Source organism: Octopus bimaculoides, chromosome 15 (assembly GCF_046866305.1).
Source record: "Octopus bimaculoides isolate indiv1 chromosome 15, ASM4686630v1, whole genome shotgun sequence".
NCBI lineage: Eukaryota > Metazoa > Mollusca > Cephalopoda > Octopoda > Octopodidae > Octopus > Octopus bimaculoides.
Window position 1 is genome coordinate 37,917,819 of NC_142942.1, and position 17,500 is coordinate 37,935,318.

The 17,500-nt window shown below is 34.3% G+C and overlaps 1 protein-coding gene across 1 annotated transcript in view; it reads right to left on the minus strand.

Moving 5' to 3' along the window:
- Positions 1-17,500, minus strand: part of LOC106875431 (protocadherin Fat 4) — a 483,503-nt gene that overhangs the window by 113,625 nt on the left and 352,378 nt on the right. Inside the window, exons 26-27 of the mRNA XM_089363753.1 lie at positions 17,255-17,500; positions 2,772-3,059 (exon numbers count right to left, since the gene is read on the minus strand). The exon at positions 17,255-17,500 is cut by the window's right edge and continues 7 nt beyond it. Coding sequence (XP_089219879.1) covers positions 2,772-3,059; positions 17,255-17,500 — 534 coding nt within the window. The remainder of the gene's footprint in view (positions 1-2,771; positions 3,060-17,254) is intronic.

Sequence of the window (17,500 nt, forward strand, 5' to 3'; positions counted from 1 at the left end):
TCGACTAAAATTCTACAAGGCGGTGCAGCAGTCTAATTACTGAAATAAGTAAAAGATAAAAGATATATATATATATATTTCTACATATGTGTGTGTGTGTGTGTGTGTGTGTGTGTGTGTGTGTGTGTATATATATGTGTGTGTGTGTGTGTGTGTGTGTGTGTGTATATGTATACACACACACATATACACACACATGCTTGATAGCATGACTCAGCATATGTACAACCATTTCACTGGAATTAATGGCACATAATAGTATGTGATTAGTTATTCAGTACCCTTTCCGTCTGTTCTCAATTACAGTCTAAGTTTCATTTCTGTTGGGAATACTAAATTCTATACAGACATATTAGTTGTTGGTAACTTTCTGAAATATTGATCTTTCAGTACAAAATATATAAGAGATAAGAAAGTTTATTGCAGAAATTTAATCGAAAATACTTCTGGAATATCAACAAAAGCACACGGTGGTGATAACAAGTTGAAATGTTTTATAAAAGCTGTTGTTTATAAGCGGTTAGGTCGCCACAAAAAAGAAAAAAAAACAAACTAGTCTTTAATATAGGAAATAAAAAGCATTTTTTGAAATAAGAAAATTATTTTATTTTTTAAAATAAGGAAAACAACAACAATAACAACAACAGTATGAAGATAAAAAAATGCAAAAAAAAAAAAGCCTGAAAAAAAAATCAACAGGTATGGATTTGTGGTTAAGAAGTTCACTTTGAAGCCACTTGGTTTCGGGTTCAGTCGCAATGTGTAGCACATCTAGCAAGTATCTTCTGCTATAGCTCCAGCCGGATCAATACCTTACTATTGAAATTGGTAGACAGAAACTGTGTAGAACCCCGTTGTATACGAAGGGGTGCTGAAAAATACCTGGCTTTGAAGGTATCGCGAAAGGCCTGGTTGGAGGTCCAACCTTCTGAGTTCCTTTTACAGGAGTTAGAAAAACTGAAGGGCCGCCACAATAAGTGTGTGAACCTGAGAGGGGAATCTGAGGTTGGATAAAATCATAATTCACTGATCGTTTTGTATTTTATCCAAAGCCAGGAACTTTTCAGCATCTACTCGCATGTGTGTGTGTGTATACGCACACACACATACACACACACATACACACACACACACACATATATATACATATATTTATATAATATATATATATATATATACATTTACACACACACACATGCGCGCTCACACACACATACACACACACACACACACATATATATATACATACATATATTTATATATATATATATATATATATATATATATATATATATATATATATATATATACATATATACATTTACACACACACACATGCACGCTCACACACACATACACACACATACACACACACACGCGCACACACACACACACACACACACACACACACACACACACATAAACGGTAACGTATTTGTTTTCCAAGATTCCTGATGTGAAATCGTGTGCTGAAACAAAATATTGTTACATTTGGGGATTGTCATACTTTTTACCAATTAGCCACACGCAGTATAGTGTGTGTGATTAATTAGCAAAAAATACGACCATCTACAAATATAACAATATATATGTACATATATGTGTATGTATGTGTGTGTGTGTATGTGTGTGTGCGTTATCTTTTCGTTTGTGTTTATGTCTTACTACTGCATGACAACTGTACTTAAAAACATTTACAAGGGTCGATTTGTTCGACTGAATCTCTTCTAGGTGGTGCTCCAGCATGACTGCAGTATATGACCGAAAGTGGTAACAGGTAAACCGCTGCAAAAAAAATTTCAATTATAATGTCTTTACGTGGTCACTCGACCTGCTAGAAAGAGTAACCAAAATCTCCCGAATCACAATCGATAAATGTTCATAGCAGTCAAAATGAGCAAACCACAAGTTTTCACTTGTTAGTACCCTTAAATTATTAATCAATAATTTTTACCTTTATGGGCTTTTTTACGCATGGTAAACCACTGATATTATTATAAACAATAATATCGTCATATATATTTAGATAATTTTTTTCACTTCGATCACTTAAAAAACGGTCATCGCACACACTGGTTGAGATGAATAAACTCTGTAAGATTCCCTGAAGATGAACTAAGGGTATTTCTCATAGTTCGAAATCAAGGTGATACGGGTATGTCTGACTTTCCCATCTTTGATTATTTTCATCTTTGTTACTAGGTCTTAGGGTTTTTATTCATTTGCCCGCTTTTTGTGTTTAAGTGAAAACTTGTGGTTTGGTAATATTGACTGCTATGTCAGCATGCCGGTACTGCCTGTTAGTACCCTTAATTATATATATATATATATATATATACATATATATATATATATATATATATATATATATATATATATATATATATATATATATATATACGCGCGTATGTGCGTGTGTGTTTCTTTGTGTCTCTGTTTGTCCCCCATCATCGCTTAGCAACCATTGCTGGTGTGTTTGCGTCCCCGTAACTTAGCGGTTCGGCAAATAAGAATAAGTACCAGGCTTTAAAAAAAAAAAAAGTCAATTCATTCGACTAAAAAGATTCTTCAAGGCGGTGCTCCATCGTGGCTGCAGTCTAATGATTGAAACAAAGTAAAGGATAATAGAAAAAAATATCTAAAACGGTTGGTCAATGTTGGAATATTCTTTGATGATTAATTTACTTAACCAAGACTAGCCTAAAGTTAGACAGCAACAACAACCGAAACAAAACCACAAAATTACAATAAAATCATAACTATTACCTTACCTGTTTCACTGGTAAGATGATATTCTAAGCTATTAGCAGAATCACTTCCAGTCGCTATTTCTTCGTCTTCAGCCTTGATTGATCCGATAATGGTACCAATTCTCTCATTTTCGGCCACTTCAAATTGATGTCTTTTTGGAAGGGATGGTGGCTTGTTGAAAGGGACTTTGATTTTTACTTGAATTTGGCTACTTTTCTTAGGATTTCCAGAATCTTCTGCCAAAATATTCAACGAGTATTCTTCACGAAGCGGTTCTCTGGAGAGTTCATCTGATATTCGAATCTCTCCTGCAGAATAAAACAGAAATTGGTTGTTAGATGAAATGTTTTGAGATGTATGTGTGTGTGTTGCTGTATACGTGTGTGTATGTTTGTGTTGGTGTGTATATGCGTGCTTGTGTCTATGTGTGAGGTGTGTGTGTATGTACGTGTGTGTGAATGCAGTAGTGTAGTTCAGTAGATCTAGGATTAAAGTTATTCCATCCGTGATCATCCCGTTTATTTAAAGTATCTAGGACTACATTATCTAAACGAGTTCTTTCTATATCTAAGACAGGAGATGGTTTGAGGGGGATATAATTGTTTTTCTTAGCAGGCCAAGTCACCATGTAAAGGATTTCTCGTTGGTTTGTATGTGCGTGCGTATTTTTGCGCGCGCTCGTGTGCTTTGTTTAATTCTCTTTGAGCTCCAGGTTAGCTCTGGTCAAGAAAATCTTCGGTGTGCTTGCAGAGTTTAGATGTCCGTTTGGAACGGAGGTTGCTGAGGATAATAACCGTTGTGAGCAGTTTAGAATAGTCAAACAATCCGACCAATGGTCAGTGGTATTAGTGAAGGAGGGGTGCAAGAGCCAGATGGAGTTCTTGTTATTGCAAATGAATCAAAATATTATATACAAAAATTTCTATGATTTAAGTAACAAAAGAATGATAAGTAACTCCTTGAATGAAAATATCTCAGCTACTATCAAAGAATAATGTACGAAAGTAATGTATATATTAAAGAGCTCTAAGAGAGGAATCTTATGGCGAAAACTGCATCAATAAATATTTGATACAGAAAAAAGTTGTCTCGAAAGACTGGTAAGAGTGGTAAATCACGAAATAATAGTAACTCTCAGAATGAAAATATCTCAGCTATTGTTAAAGAAAGGCGTATAAATGTAATGTGTATATTAAAGAGCTTTATGAGAGGAATCATATTAAGTAACGTAGCTACTGTTAAAGAAAATTATACAAAAGTAAATTGTATGTAAAAGAGCTCTGTGAGAGGAATCTTATGGTGAAAACCGCATTAATAAATATTAGGTACAAAAAGAATGGTGTGGCTTCAAGTGACGAAAACAGGGTTATTGCATTTCTTTAACGTAAAGATCATGCCTAAATAACCAGACAGAAAATAAAAGGCATGATATCTTTTATTTCAGATTTTGTGGATCTAGGACTGTATAATTCAATGTTTCAATGTGTCCTTTACAGTTTTAAGATGACAGGGTTAAATTTGAAAAGATATCGCTGCTATTTCTAACATACCTAACGACGACATAGGAGATATATCGTTGTATGAGCAAATGTGTGCACAAATGTGTGTACGGACGATGGACGATGACTTCAGAGACTAACGTATTACCTTTCGTGCAAATTCAGTACGTTGATTTGTACAAGTATTCAAGTTTATAGAATTATTTACTGACAATATCATGAAAGGTGAACAAATGTAAGTTATGTAAGATTACGATTGACTCGGTCGTTTCGTTCGATTTTAATGTATAACTTATTTATGTCTACGAACAGGTGTCTAGCGATAATTATCTCAAGTAGATCTCAGTTTAACAGCCAAACACGGTATGATTTAGAAAGTTAAACAATTGTATGTGTTATTGAAAACTTGATTATATATAATGCACACACATCACACACGCATATATATATATATATATATATATATACACACACACATACATACATAGGCGCAGAAGTGGCTGTGTGGTAAGTAGCTTGCTTACCAACATGGTTCCGCGTTCAGTCCCACTGCGTGGTACCATGGGCAAGTGTCTTCTACTATAGCCGCGGGCCGAACAAAACCTTGTGAGTGGATTTGGTAGACGGAAACTGAAAGAAGCCCGTCGCATATATATATATATATATATATATATATATATATATATATATATATATATATATATATATATATATATATATATATATATATCACTGGCAACTTTGCCACTATTAACTGAATCACACACACACACACACACACACATATATAACATTTATAATATATATATATATTATAAATATATATATATTATATGTATATATTTATGTATATATATATATGCGTATGTATGTATATATTTATGTGTGTATATATATATATATATGTATGTATATATATATATATGTGTATGTATGTATATATGTATGTATATGTATGTATGGTTATATCTGTATATGCATGCATATATATGTATGTACATGTATGTATGTATATATATATATATATATATATATATATATATATATATATATATATATATATATATGTATATATATGTGTGTATGTATGTGTCTGTGTTTGTGTTTGTGTGTGTGTATGTGTGTGTGTGTGTGTGCGTGCGTGTGAACAGTTGGCAGACAATTTTTCTATTAATCATATTTATTTCAGTTTCTTTGAGTTTACTGACGAATAAGTACGATGGATGGGTACAGCTTCCATCGCTATTAGCCATAGACATAAGTGAAGTAAAGTAGAAAAAATGAAGATTTATTAAATTCAGAGTTTTAAAAGAAACTCCAGCATAAAATTGAAATAAACATACAATCAATGGAGTTATGAGATATAATACGGGAATAAAAATCACTGCTCCAACAAGAAATTATAAATAACGACCAAAAACTTCTTCTTCTTCTTCTTCTTCTTCTTCTTCTTCTTCTTCTTCTTCTTCTTCTTCTTCTTCTTCTTCTTCTTCTTCTTCTTCTTCTTCTTCTTCTTCTTCTTCTTCTTCTTCTTCTTCTTGCTCAGTAGTTTTATTTTTATAACGTGCTTTCACTTCACTACCGAGCGCAGCTCTGTGTGCCTTGGGTATGTGCTGTGGTTTGCTGTGATGCTCTTATGGTTACTGTATTGAAAGTATTTTGCGTAGGATGTGTGAAGTGCCCAGTAGTGCAATTTTCTGTATGTTATATATATTTGTAAGTCCTGGTGTTTTTGTTATGTATTTGTCTGAATATTTTTTTATTATACCTAAGGCACCTACTATGATAGGAATTGTGTCTGTTTTTAGATTCCACATTCGAGTTACCTCTATTTCCAGGTCTTTGTATTTTGAAGGTTTTTCCATTTCTTTTAGGGAAACGTTGTCATCTGCTGGTATTGATACATCAATTGGAAAGCATTTTTTCTTCATGATCTTTGACAACTATATCTGGCCTATTGATCTTAATTTCTCTATCTGTGTGTATTGACATATCCCAGAGTATGGTTGCTTTCTCGTTTTCTGTGACCTTTTCTGGCGCGTGTTTATACCATCGTTTTTCTTTTGTTATTCCATAGTGTTGGCATAGCTTCCAGTGTATTATTATTATCATTATTATTATTATTATTATTATTATTATTATTATTATTATTATTATTATTATTATTATTATTATTATTATTATTATTATTATTATTATTATGTGGTGAGGTTGCAGAATCGTTTGCACGCCGGGTAAAATGCTCAGCGCATTTCGTCCGTCTTTATGCTCTGAGTTCAAATTCCGCCGAGGTCCACTTTGCCTTTTATCCTTTCGGGGTCGATGAAATGAGTGCCAGTTGAATACTGAAGTCGATATAATCGACTAACCTCCTAACACAAAAAATTTCAGGCCTTGTGCCTTTAGTAGAAAGGATTATTATTATTATTATTATTATTATTATTATTATTATTATTATTATTATTATTATTATTATTATTATTATTAAGGCGGCGAGCTGGCAGATTCGTTGGCACACCGAACGAAATGGTTGGAGGCATTTTGCTCAGCATTACGTTCTGAGTTCAAATTCCACCGAGGTCGACTTTGTCTTTCATTCTTTCGGGGTCGATAAAATAAGTGGCTGTTGAACACTGGGGTCGATGCAATTGACTTACCATCTTCCCGAAATTGCTGGCCCTGTGCCAAAATTTGAAATCATTATTATTATCATTTGGTTTGACTCAGGTTCGGTCTGATTCCTGGTAGGATTTATGTGGGTATCCACAAGTTTCAGCTGTCTTTCAAGTGCCTAGAACCCTCCTGATAATCCTTGCTGTCCCTAAGAGACAAACTTTCTGTAGGAGCTGTACAGGGAATTTTATTCCATTCTCCTTCAGCTACTCGTCTATAGCTTTGCTTACTATTCCCAACGCATCAATTATTATAGGCACGACCTTTACAGTTCTCATACTCTAAATTCTTCCGATTTCATATTTTTTAGAGATTGTATTGTTTTGGCTTTCTACTTCTTTCTTTTCGATCCAAACGGGCATGATGAGTCGATTAGTAAGCAACTTCGCTTTTCCTTATCCATGATTGTTATGTCGGGTCTATTATTTTCTAACTTCTTGTCCATTTGAATAGGAAAGTACAACAAAATCTTACATTTTTCTGGCTCCAGTACTCTTTCGATTCGATATTTGTACCATGTGTTTCCAGCTCCAAATCCTCATTTCTGGTACAGTTTCCAGTGTAAAACTTTTACTACCTGGTCGTGCCCCATTTCTTATATTCTTCTTGTACCAACTTAAGGCATTCTACCACAATGTGCTCTACTGTATCGTTCCAAGTTCCACAGGCTCTACATTTTTCTGATACATTCTCTTCATATATATATATTTTCTCAAGCTGCTTGTTTTTATCGCTTGATCTTGGCTGCTGTTTTTTTTAATTGCCCCTTTTTTAACCAAGCCCAGGATTTTATTCCACATCCATCTTCTGTGGTTCTACAAAATTGGCCATGCAGAAGTTTCTCTTCAATTTGTCTGACATGCTCTCTTTGTACTTCATTCTTGTCCTTTTCTCGTATTACGCGCTTGATCACCTGTTCTTTATTCACTGTCTTTAGTAGCTTTTTTCTGTGCTGTTCTGTAAATACTCTACTAGGTTTGTTTTTTATTTCCAGCTGTACACATTCTTTTACTGCTATTAAGCCTCTTCCACCCTGGTCTATCTTCAAGTACAACCGGTTGATATCAACTTTTGGATGGTGCGCTCCATACGTCGTCAACAACTTTCTATTTTTTCAGTCAAGTTTCTTTATATCGTTTTTGGTCCAGTCTATAATTTCAACTCCATAACTGATTAAGAGTACTGCGCTTGAATTTATTGCTTCATTAATATTTTTTGAATTCAGCTTTGAGTGCAATAATTTTCTCACTATCGTTGTGTACTCATTGTTTGCCCATTTGGTATTGCACTTCACAGGCTTCTTTCAAATCTTCCTCGTTTCACCTTCAAAATAGTGCAGTTTCTATCCTAAATTCTATAGCTACGTCATTTGAGAAAATGCGGATAGTATGTACAAGGCTTTCAAGCTGCCTCTCGCATGAACCTTTATATAATCCAAGAAAAGGAGTTGATTTATCTGACCATTTCCTTTTCCCAAACCGTCAGCTATTTTAACTTTTCGTAGTATCATAGTGAGCGGCGTCAAAGCCAATACGAATAACAATGAAGACAAGCTATCACCTTGGAATATTCCACGTCTGATGTTCACTTTTCTGAGTCTTTGTTTTCTTCCGATCAATTCAGTATTCAATTATTATTATTATTATTATTATTATCAACTTTCATCAAAACGACGAGCTGGCAGAATCATTAACACGCTGGGCATAAATCTTAGCGGCATTTCGTCCGTCCTGAGTTCAAATTCTGCCGTGGTCGATTTTACCTTTTATCCTTTTGGGGTCGATAAATTAAGTTCCAGTGAAACACTGGGGTCGATGTAATCGACAAGTCCCCTCCCCGCCTAAATTTCAGGCCTTGTACCTATCCTAGAAAGGATTATTATTATTATTATTATTGCTCACAGCCCACTGTCGAAGAAAAAGATTTTATTAGATGAAATGGAGTTTTTACCTAAAATATTTGTAATTTTTGTCTCCCCCCCCCCTACCACATGTATAGGAAAAAGTAAAGTAAAGTTTGTGTTTTATTTTGTTATAAAACTTATTTCTACCTGTTACGTTACAGACATTCAAAAAATAGCTATGAATATTTAACGCCATGCTCACAGAAAAACAAAACAACTTAACATATACAAAAGAATATATTTCGCATATAGAAAACAAAGAATACGGTTTTAAACTGCAAAGCAAAATATTAATGCTAGCCACAGACAATAACTAAACAAAAGTATTTTAACATTCAATTTACATATAACGAATAGAATGTCTGTCAACTACAAAAACAACAGCAGCAGCAACAACAATAGTACAACCATAGTAACAAGAATAATAGAAACAGCTGCTACAACACCATCAACGTTATAAATGCATATCTGTCTATTTCATTTTTACATTATAAAGTGCGGAGCGTTATCTTTCGCAAGCTTTCTTTAGAGCAATAAGAAAAAAATAACCCTTCATTGTAGACTGTTTCGCTGAAACAACGAAAGCTTGGGGCTTCTTGTACATGCTCCTGGAAACCCCAATTTGTTAAGAAGGCGTAGAAGTGGAGTGCAGTAAACTACCTGTGCCTTGCCAAGGTTACGGGGGCTTTTATTGTTCTATTGAAGAATAAGTTGCAAATAATCTTGGCAGATATTTCAAGTGAAATCTCTTTCACTAGGAGAGGAAAGGCATGCGATACTATATGACTCATAAAAAAAAAACAGGTCGAAAGCGTAATTCCAAATTCTACGTGGCACACGTGTCCATTAGCTGGTCTCAATGTTAGAAAGGAAGATACAAAGTCTTCATCAGTGAAATCGGTTAACGATGTCGACGCTTGCGTAGTAGTCGCTTTTCTGGCTCAGTATTGGCTAGAGGTGAGTGCTGATGTAATATTTATATATATGTAGTCGAGTGGGATGGCTATAGATCCTGTAAGATATTATAACTGTGTCTTGTAGAGTGTATAGATAGCAAAACCTTAAAACTCAGCTGCTATACAGAAAACTTAGAATAGCTAATTCAACAATAAGTTATGAGAGGTTGTCGGTCTTAAGGCAAGGCACGAGGCGCAACTCCTGAGTGGCCAAAAAAAATTGTGTCATCTTCAGTGTTAGGTGAGGCCCATTAATTCAAGAACTCCCTCTCCCAACCATAACAGGCGGAGACAAGGAGAGTTACCTAACGCAACAACAATAACTAAAACCAAACAACTAGGTAGTATCCCCATATAGCAACATCAATCCATATAGTAACAATTATGATGATGGGCGCCAGACTGATGCCGAATGGGACAATTAAACGTCTGAAAAGTTTCAATGAAGAAAGATTTTTAAAAGTATGCGGTGGTCTACACCTCATGCGAAGAGAAAACATTCTTTGCCTGGAATTGAACTCATAACTTATGAGAGACAGCCAATGTCCTATGAGAAAGAACTAATCGCCTCTGGACGAAATGAAACTCAACCAATCGAAATAATAATAAAGGTCTAATGAAATACTTATACAATATACACAATCAATTTCCAGATGAAATACCGGTCGAGAAGTAAATGGGAGTACATTTAAAACAACACAAAAGTACAATACGAGTACAAACGTAGGATAGACTTTAGAAAGCGTTATCAATAAGACGTGGACCTTCAATTGTTCAGTGTAGCACAAGAGCTCCTCACGGAAGATTTTGGAATTTCCAAACATGAACGCTACAAGAATATATGAATATATCTTGCTTGAATTATCTTGGGCTTTATCGCACTTTCATTTATTTATCTATTCGTTGTAAATATTTGTGTTTTATTTCACTCAGTGATATAATATTGTATGACATCTTTCACCTCTCCTGTTGTCTCACCACACACACGTTTCTTTAACGTTGCTTTGTATTTTTCTGCATATCTTCGAATCATTTTGGTTAATAAAAGATTATTATTGTTTATTATTATTATTATTATTATTATTATTATTATTATTATTATTATTATTATTATTGTTATTATTATTATTATTGTTATTATTATTATTATTATTAAGGTGGCGAGCAGGCAGAATCGTTAGAGCGCTGGACGAAATGCTTAGCGGTATTTCACCCGTCGCTACGTCTGGGTTAAAATTCTGTCGAGGTTGACTTTGTCTTTTATCCTTTCGGGGTTCGATAAAATGGGTACCAGTTAAAAACTGGGGACGATGTAATCGACTCATCCCCTGCACTAAAATTGCTGCCCTTGTGGCAAAATTTGAAACCATTATTATTATTATTATTATTATTATTATTATTATTATTATTATTATTATTATTATTATTATTATTATTATCATTATTAAGGCGGCGAGCTGGCAAAGTCGTTAGCACGCCGGGTAAAATGCTTAGCTGCATTTCGTCCGACTTTAAGTTCTGAGTTCAAATTCCACCAAGGTCGACTTTGCCTTTTATCCTTCGGGGGTCGATAAAATAAGTACCAGTTAAGTATGGGTTCGATGTAATCGACTAGTCCCCTCCTCCAAAATTTCAGGCCTTGTGCCTATAGTAGAAATTATTATTATATGCCCGGATGTGGCTCTCATTGCTTCTGACCTTAATTGATTGGAAGTGTTATCATGTACATTGTTTTGTCTTGGTATAAAAAGATGGGCTACAGCAAATATTCTGCTCAATACCACAGATTTGCTTGTTGGTTGTTTGACCATAACCAGTTTAGCATTTCCCTTGGGGGCTGACGATATGTGCATCTCTGATCATGAGAAGAAGTAGTGGAGGAGCATCATAGCCATGTGTTGAGAGGAATTCTTTGGGGTTTGGATAATTCACCTTTGGAAACATGGGTGTTTTGCTCAACATCCTTAAACAAACCTTATTCAGGGACCTTTTGAGCGGGGTGGTGCTCAACATCCTTAAACAAACCTTATTCAGGGACCTTTTGAGCGGGGTGGGCTACTCGACCTGAAGAAAATTCTAACTGGTAGTCATGATGGGTATAATGGGCTTCGTATATTTTACTCCAGTGTTACTTTGATGGCATGCACTGCTCTCTCACATATCTTCGAATCATTTTGGTTAATAAAAGATTATTATTGTTGTTGTTATCATCATCATCATCATCATCATCATCATCATCATCATCATCATCATCATCATCATCATCATCATCATCATCATCATCATCATCATCATCATCATCATCATCATCATCATCATCATCATCATCATCATCATCATCATCATCATCATCATCATCATCATCATCATCATCATCATCATCATCATCATCATCATCATCATCATCATCATCATCATCATCATCATCATCATCATCATCATCATCATCATCATCATCATCATCATCATCATCATCATCATCATCATCATCATCATCATCATCATCATCATCATCATCATCATCATCATCATCATCATCATCATCATCATCATCATCATCATCATCATCATCATCATCATCATCATCATCATCATCATCATCATCATCATCATCATCATCATCATCATCATCATCATCATCATCATCATCATCATCATCATCATCATCATCATCATCATCATCATCATCATCATCATCATCATCATCATCATCATCATCATCATCATCATCATCATCATCATCATCATCATCATCATCATCATCATCATCATCATCATCATCATCATCATCATCATCATCATCATCATCATCATCATCATCATCATCATCATCATCATCATCATCATCATCATCATCATCATCATCATCATCATCATCATCATCATCATCATCATCATCATCATCATCATCATCATCATCATCATCATCATCATCATCATCATCATCATCATCATCATCATCATCATCATCATCATCATCATCATCATCATCATCATCATCATCATCATCATCATCATCATCATCATCATCATCATCATCATCATCATCATCATCATCATCATCATCATCATCATCATCATCATCATCATCATCATCATCATCATCATCATCATCATCATCATCATCATCATCATCATCATCATCATCATCATCATCATCATCATCATCATCATCATCATCATCATCATCATCATCATCATCATCATCATCATCATCATCATCATCATCATCATCATCATCATCATCATCATCATCATCATCATCATCATCATCATCATCATCATCATCATCATCATCATCATCATCATCATCATCATCATCATCATCATCATCATCATCATCATCATCATCATCATCATCATCATCATCATCATCATCATCATCATCATCATCATCATCATCATCATCATCATCATCATCATCATCATCATCATCATCATCATCATCATCATCATCATCATCATCATCATCATCATCATCATCATCATCATCATCATCATCATCATCATCATCATCATCATCATCATCATCATCATCATCATCATCATCATCATCATCATCATCATCATCATCATCATCATCATCATCATCATCATCATCATCATCATCATCATCATCATCATCATCATCATCATCATCATCATCATCATCATCATCATCATCATCATCATCATCATCATCATCATCATCATCATCATCATCATCATCATCATCATCATCATCATCATCATCATCATCATCATCATCATCATCATCATCATCATCATCATCATCATCATCATCATCATCATCATCATCATCATCATCATCATCATCATCATCATCATCATCATCATCATCATCATCATCATCATCATCATCATCATCATCATCATCATCATCATCATCATCATCATCATCATCATCATCATCATCATCATCATCATCATCATCATCATCATCATCATCATCATCATCATCATCATCATCATCATCATCATCATCATCATCATCATCATCATCATCATCATCATCATCATCATCATCATCATCATCATCATCATCATCATCATCATCATCATCATCATCATCATCATCATCATCATCATCATCATCATCATCATCATCATCATCATCATCATCATCATCATCATCATCATCATCATCATCATCATCATCATCATCATCATCATCATCATCATCATCATCATCATCATCATCATCATCATCATCATCATCATCATCATCATCATCATCATCATCATCATCATCATCATCATCATCATCATCATCATCATCATCATCATCATCATCATCATCATCATCATCATCATCATCATCATCATCATCATCATCATCATCATCATCATCATCATCATCATCATCATCATCATCATCATCATCATCATCATCATCATCATCATCATCATCATCATCATCATCATCATCATCATCATCATCATCATCATCATCATCATCATCATCATCATCATCATCATCATCATCATCATCATCATCATCATCATCATCATCATCATCATCATCATCATCATCATCATCATCATCATCATCATCATCATCATCATCATCATCATCATCATCATCATCATCATCATCATCATCATCATCATCATCATCATCATCATCATCATCATCATCATCATCATCATCATCATCATCATCATCATCATCATCATCATCATCATCATCATCATCATCATCATCATCATCATCATCATCATCATCATCATCATCATCATCATCATCATCATCATCATCATCATCATCATCATCATCATCATCATCATCATCATCATCATCATCATCATCATCATCATCATCATCATCATCATCATCATCATCATCATCATCATCATCATCATCATCATCATCATCATTATTATTATTATTATTATTATTATTATTATTATAAAGTGGTGAGCTGTCAGAGTTTGCCGAGCTGGCATTTTGCCTTGCACGCTGAACAAAATGCTTAACTATATTTCGTCCATCTTTACGTTCTGAGTTCAAATACCACCGACGTCGACTTTGCCTTTCATCCTTTCGGGGTCAATAAATTAAGTAGCAGTGAAACACTGGAGTAGATGCGATCGACTAGCCTCTTCCCCCAAATTTCAGGCCTTGTGCCTATAGGAGAAAGGATTATTATCATTACTGTTCTTGTTGTTGATGATGGTGGTGACGGTGGTACCAGTTGAATCCAAGTACCAGTTGAATCCTGGAGTCAATGTAATCAACTTAACTCCTCCTCTAAAATTGCTGGCCCTGTGCCAAATCTATATAGTAACATCGTATAAACCGATGTCATCATGGTGGCTATTTAAAGGCATGTGATTGGAGTCAATGAGGTTTAAATATCTCGGCCATAAACAGTACCAATGTACTAGGGGAATATGAACCGTAGATTACCTTTTGATTTGTGGTATTCCTATACGATATCCACTCGGCCAAATTAACTCTTCGACAGATTGTAAGAAGCTTAAAACATTTTCACAGATCAATTTACAATGTGGCAGTCGAATAAAAAAGCTTGGTTGAATCTATTTCATACATTATTTACTTCTCTGTACAATCCACTTAATGTGTTTCATGCAAATTACCAGTTGTCTTTAAATATTATTATCTTAACTATAAATTAGTATTTACAGACATATTGCATTAGAAGTTAGAACAGATATCATCTTCACACAATTCCACATAAAACATGTTTTTTCAATTTAAAGGCTGTTGCTATCAGCATAGAGAATATTTTCTATAAAATGTTCAGTTGCAAGGTTACAAATAACTCGAAGTAAATGGCATTAAGTATTTTTTACACTAGAGAAGTTATGTACACAATATAACGAGACATAAACTGAAAACACTGTTAGCTTCCCAAGGAAAAAGAAAGCAGAACAAATATGAGAGATACAAAGTCTGTAACTCTCGATGTTCATTGAACAGAACTATCGGAACAGATTAAATAGGAAAATACAGAAGAGCAATAGTGGACGTTCTAAGACTCATGTTTACTTCATCATAGAAAAATAGAATGATAGAGTACAAAAAGCCGAAATCCAAAATGACGCTAGGAGTATGTTGTGAAATTTTCTTTATCTGAATTTCATTGTCAATTGATCATGCAGGCTTGAAGAGACCACACAGTGTCTAATAGACTGAAGCATGTTCATAGTTATCTCAGTCTGCACACAAGCTTTAAATTTTTCTCCAAGCAGTTAATTTAATTTTGGGAGATTAATTCTAACATTTCTTGAAATTATCTTCCCAATTCTTTTAGAGTCGCTCACCAAGCTAGGTTTTTGTTTTTTCTCGGCAATAAAGAGCGATAAATGTGAAAAAAACAAACAAACAAGAACTACTTGGCTTAGTGATTAGCGGTATTGAAATCATTAATCGGACGATCATGGTTTCGATTCACTAACCGGGTGTTGCGTTGTGTTCTTGAGTAAAATACTTCATTTCACAATAATCTAGTCCATTAAACAATAAATGAGTAAACCTACGATGGATACTCGTCCCGTCCAGAAAGAATGTTATGATCTCGGTTACTTATACGCCATGGAAACCGAGTAACCGGCGCTTCGAGTCCAAAGACTGAATGCAGTAATGTTCAGAGGTCGATGATGATGGAATTAGGAGTGAAGTTTCGTTCAATTTAGGATCTTTTGCCTACTTCATTCAGTGCATCATATCTTAACGTATTTATGTAAAATTAATGTACAATGTTACATTTACATTTGTTGATATCAATTTTTACGACAACAACGTTGAAAAGTATTTGTATGTGACGGCTTCTTAATTTTTCTGAAAAACATCCGTTATTACTCACAAAATGCAAAATGTATCCATAGCTAAAGTAAGTCATCAGCAGAATTTTAAAAATGTTATAGTTAGAAGTGTTACACAAAAGAACCAAAATGTCTAGAAAGTCCAGTGTTACTGTGACTTGACAGAGTTAATGATGAAATTTCAGTAAGAATTAGAACAATCCAGAAAAAATGTTTTTTAGATTATTCATTAAAGATAATTTTAGAAATTATAGATTTTAAACGTAATGAAAATTTATAAGCTTTGAAGAGATCTGAAATAATAAGTTTTTGGAACTGTGTATCTTGAAGCGTAAAATGCTGTAAATAATAGTATGTAAATTGCGGGCTGAAAATTCTTTTGGATAGAAAAAAGTCAAAGGCTGGTAAGAATAAAATTCCTAAAATAGATAGAAAAATTCGATGAAAAATGTACGAGCCAAGTACTGTGGTAGCCCTCTAACCCCAAAATTTCAGGCCTTTTGCTCATAATAAAAAGGAGTCCATCATTCTCTGTAACCCATTATCACCGAAATTTCAGGCCTTATGCCCATAATACAAAGAAGTCCGGTATTCTCTCTAAGAAACCCAAAATACTGAGAATTGTTCTTCGTGAAGAATCAGCCTAATTTACCAATTGTTTATAAGATATGAAAAGAAGTTACCTGAGTTTTTATCGACGGTAAACTTATCAAAACTTCCATTCAGTAAAAAGTAGTCGATTTGATTATTAATTGACGAATAATCATTATCTTTTGCAACAACTTTCCCCAGCGTTGAATTAACAGGCGCAGAAGGATGTGAGTAGAATTCCATCTGTTCATTAAATATGGGGGCATTATCATTAACATCTGTCACGTTAATAATTAAAGAGGCTTGGGTTTTAAGCTGAGGTTCCACCACATTATATG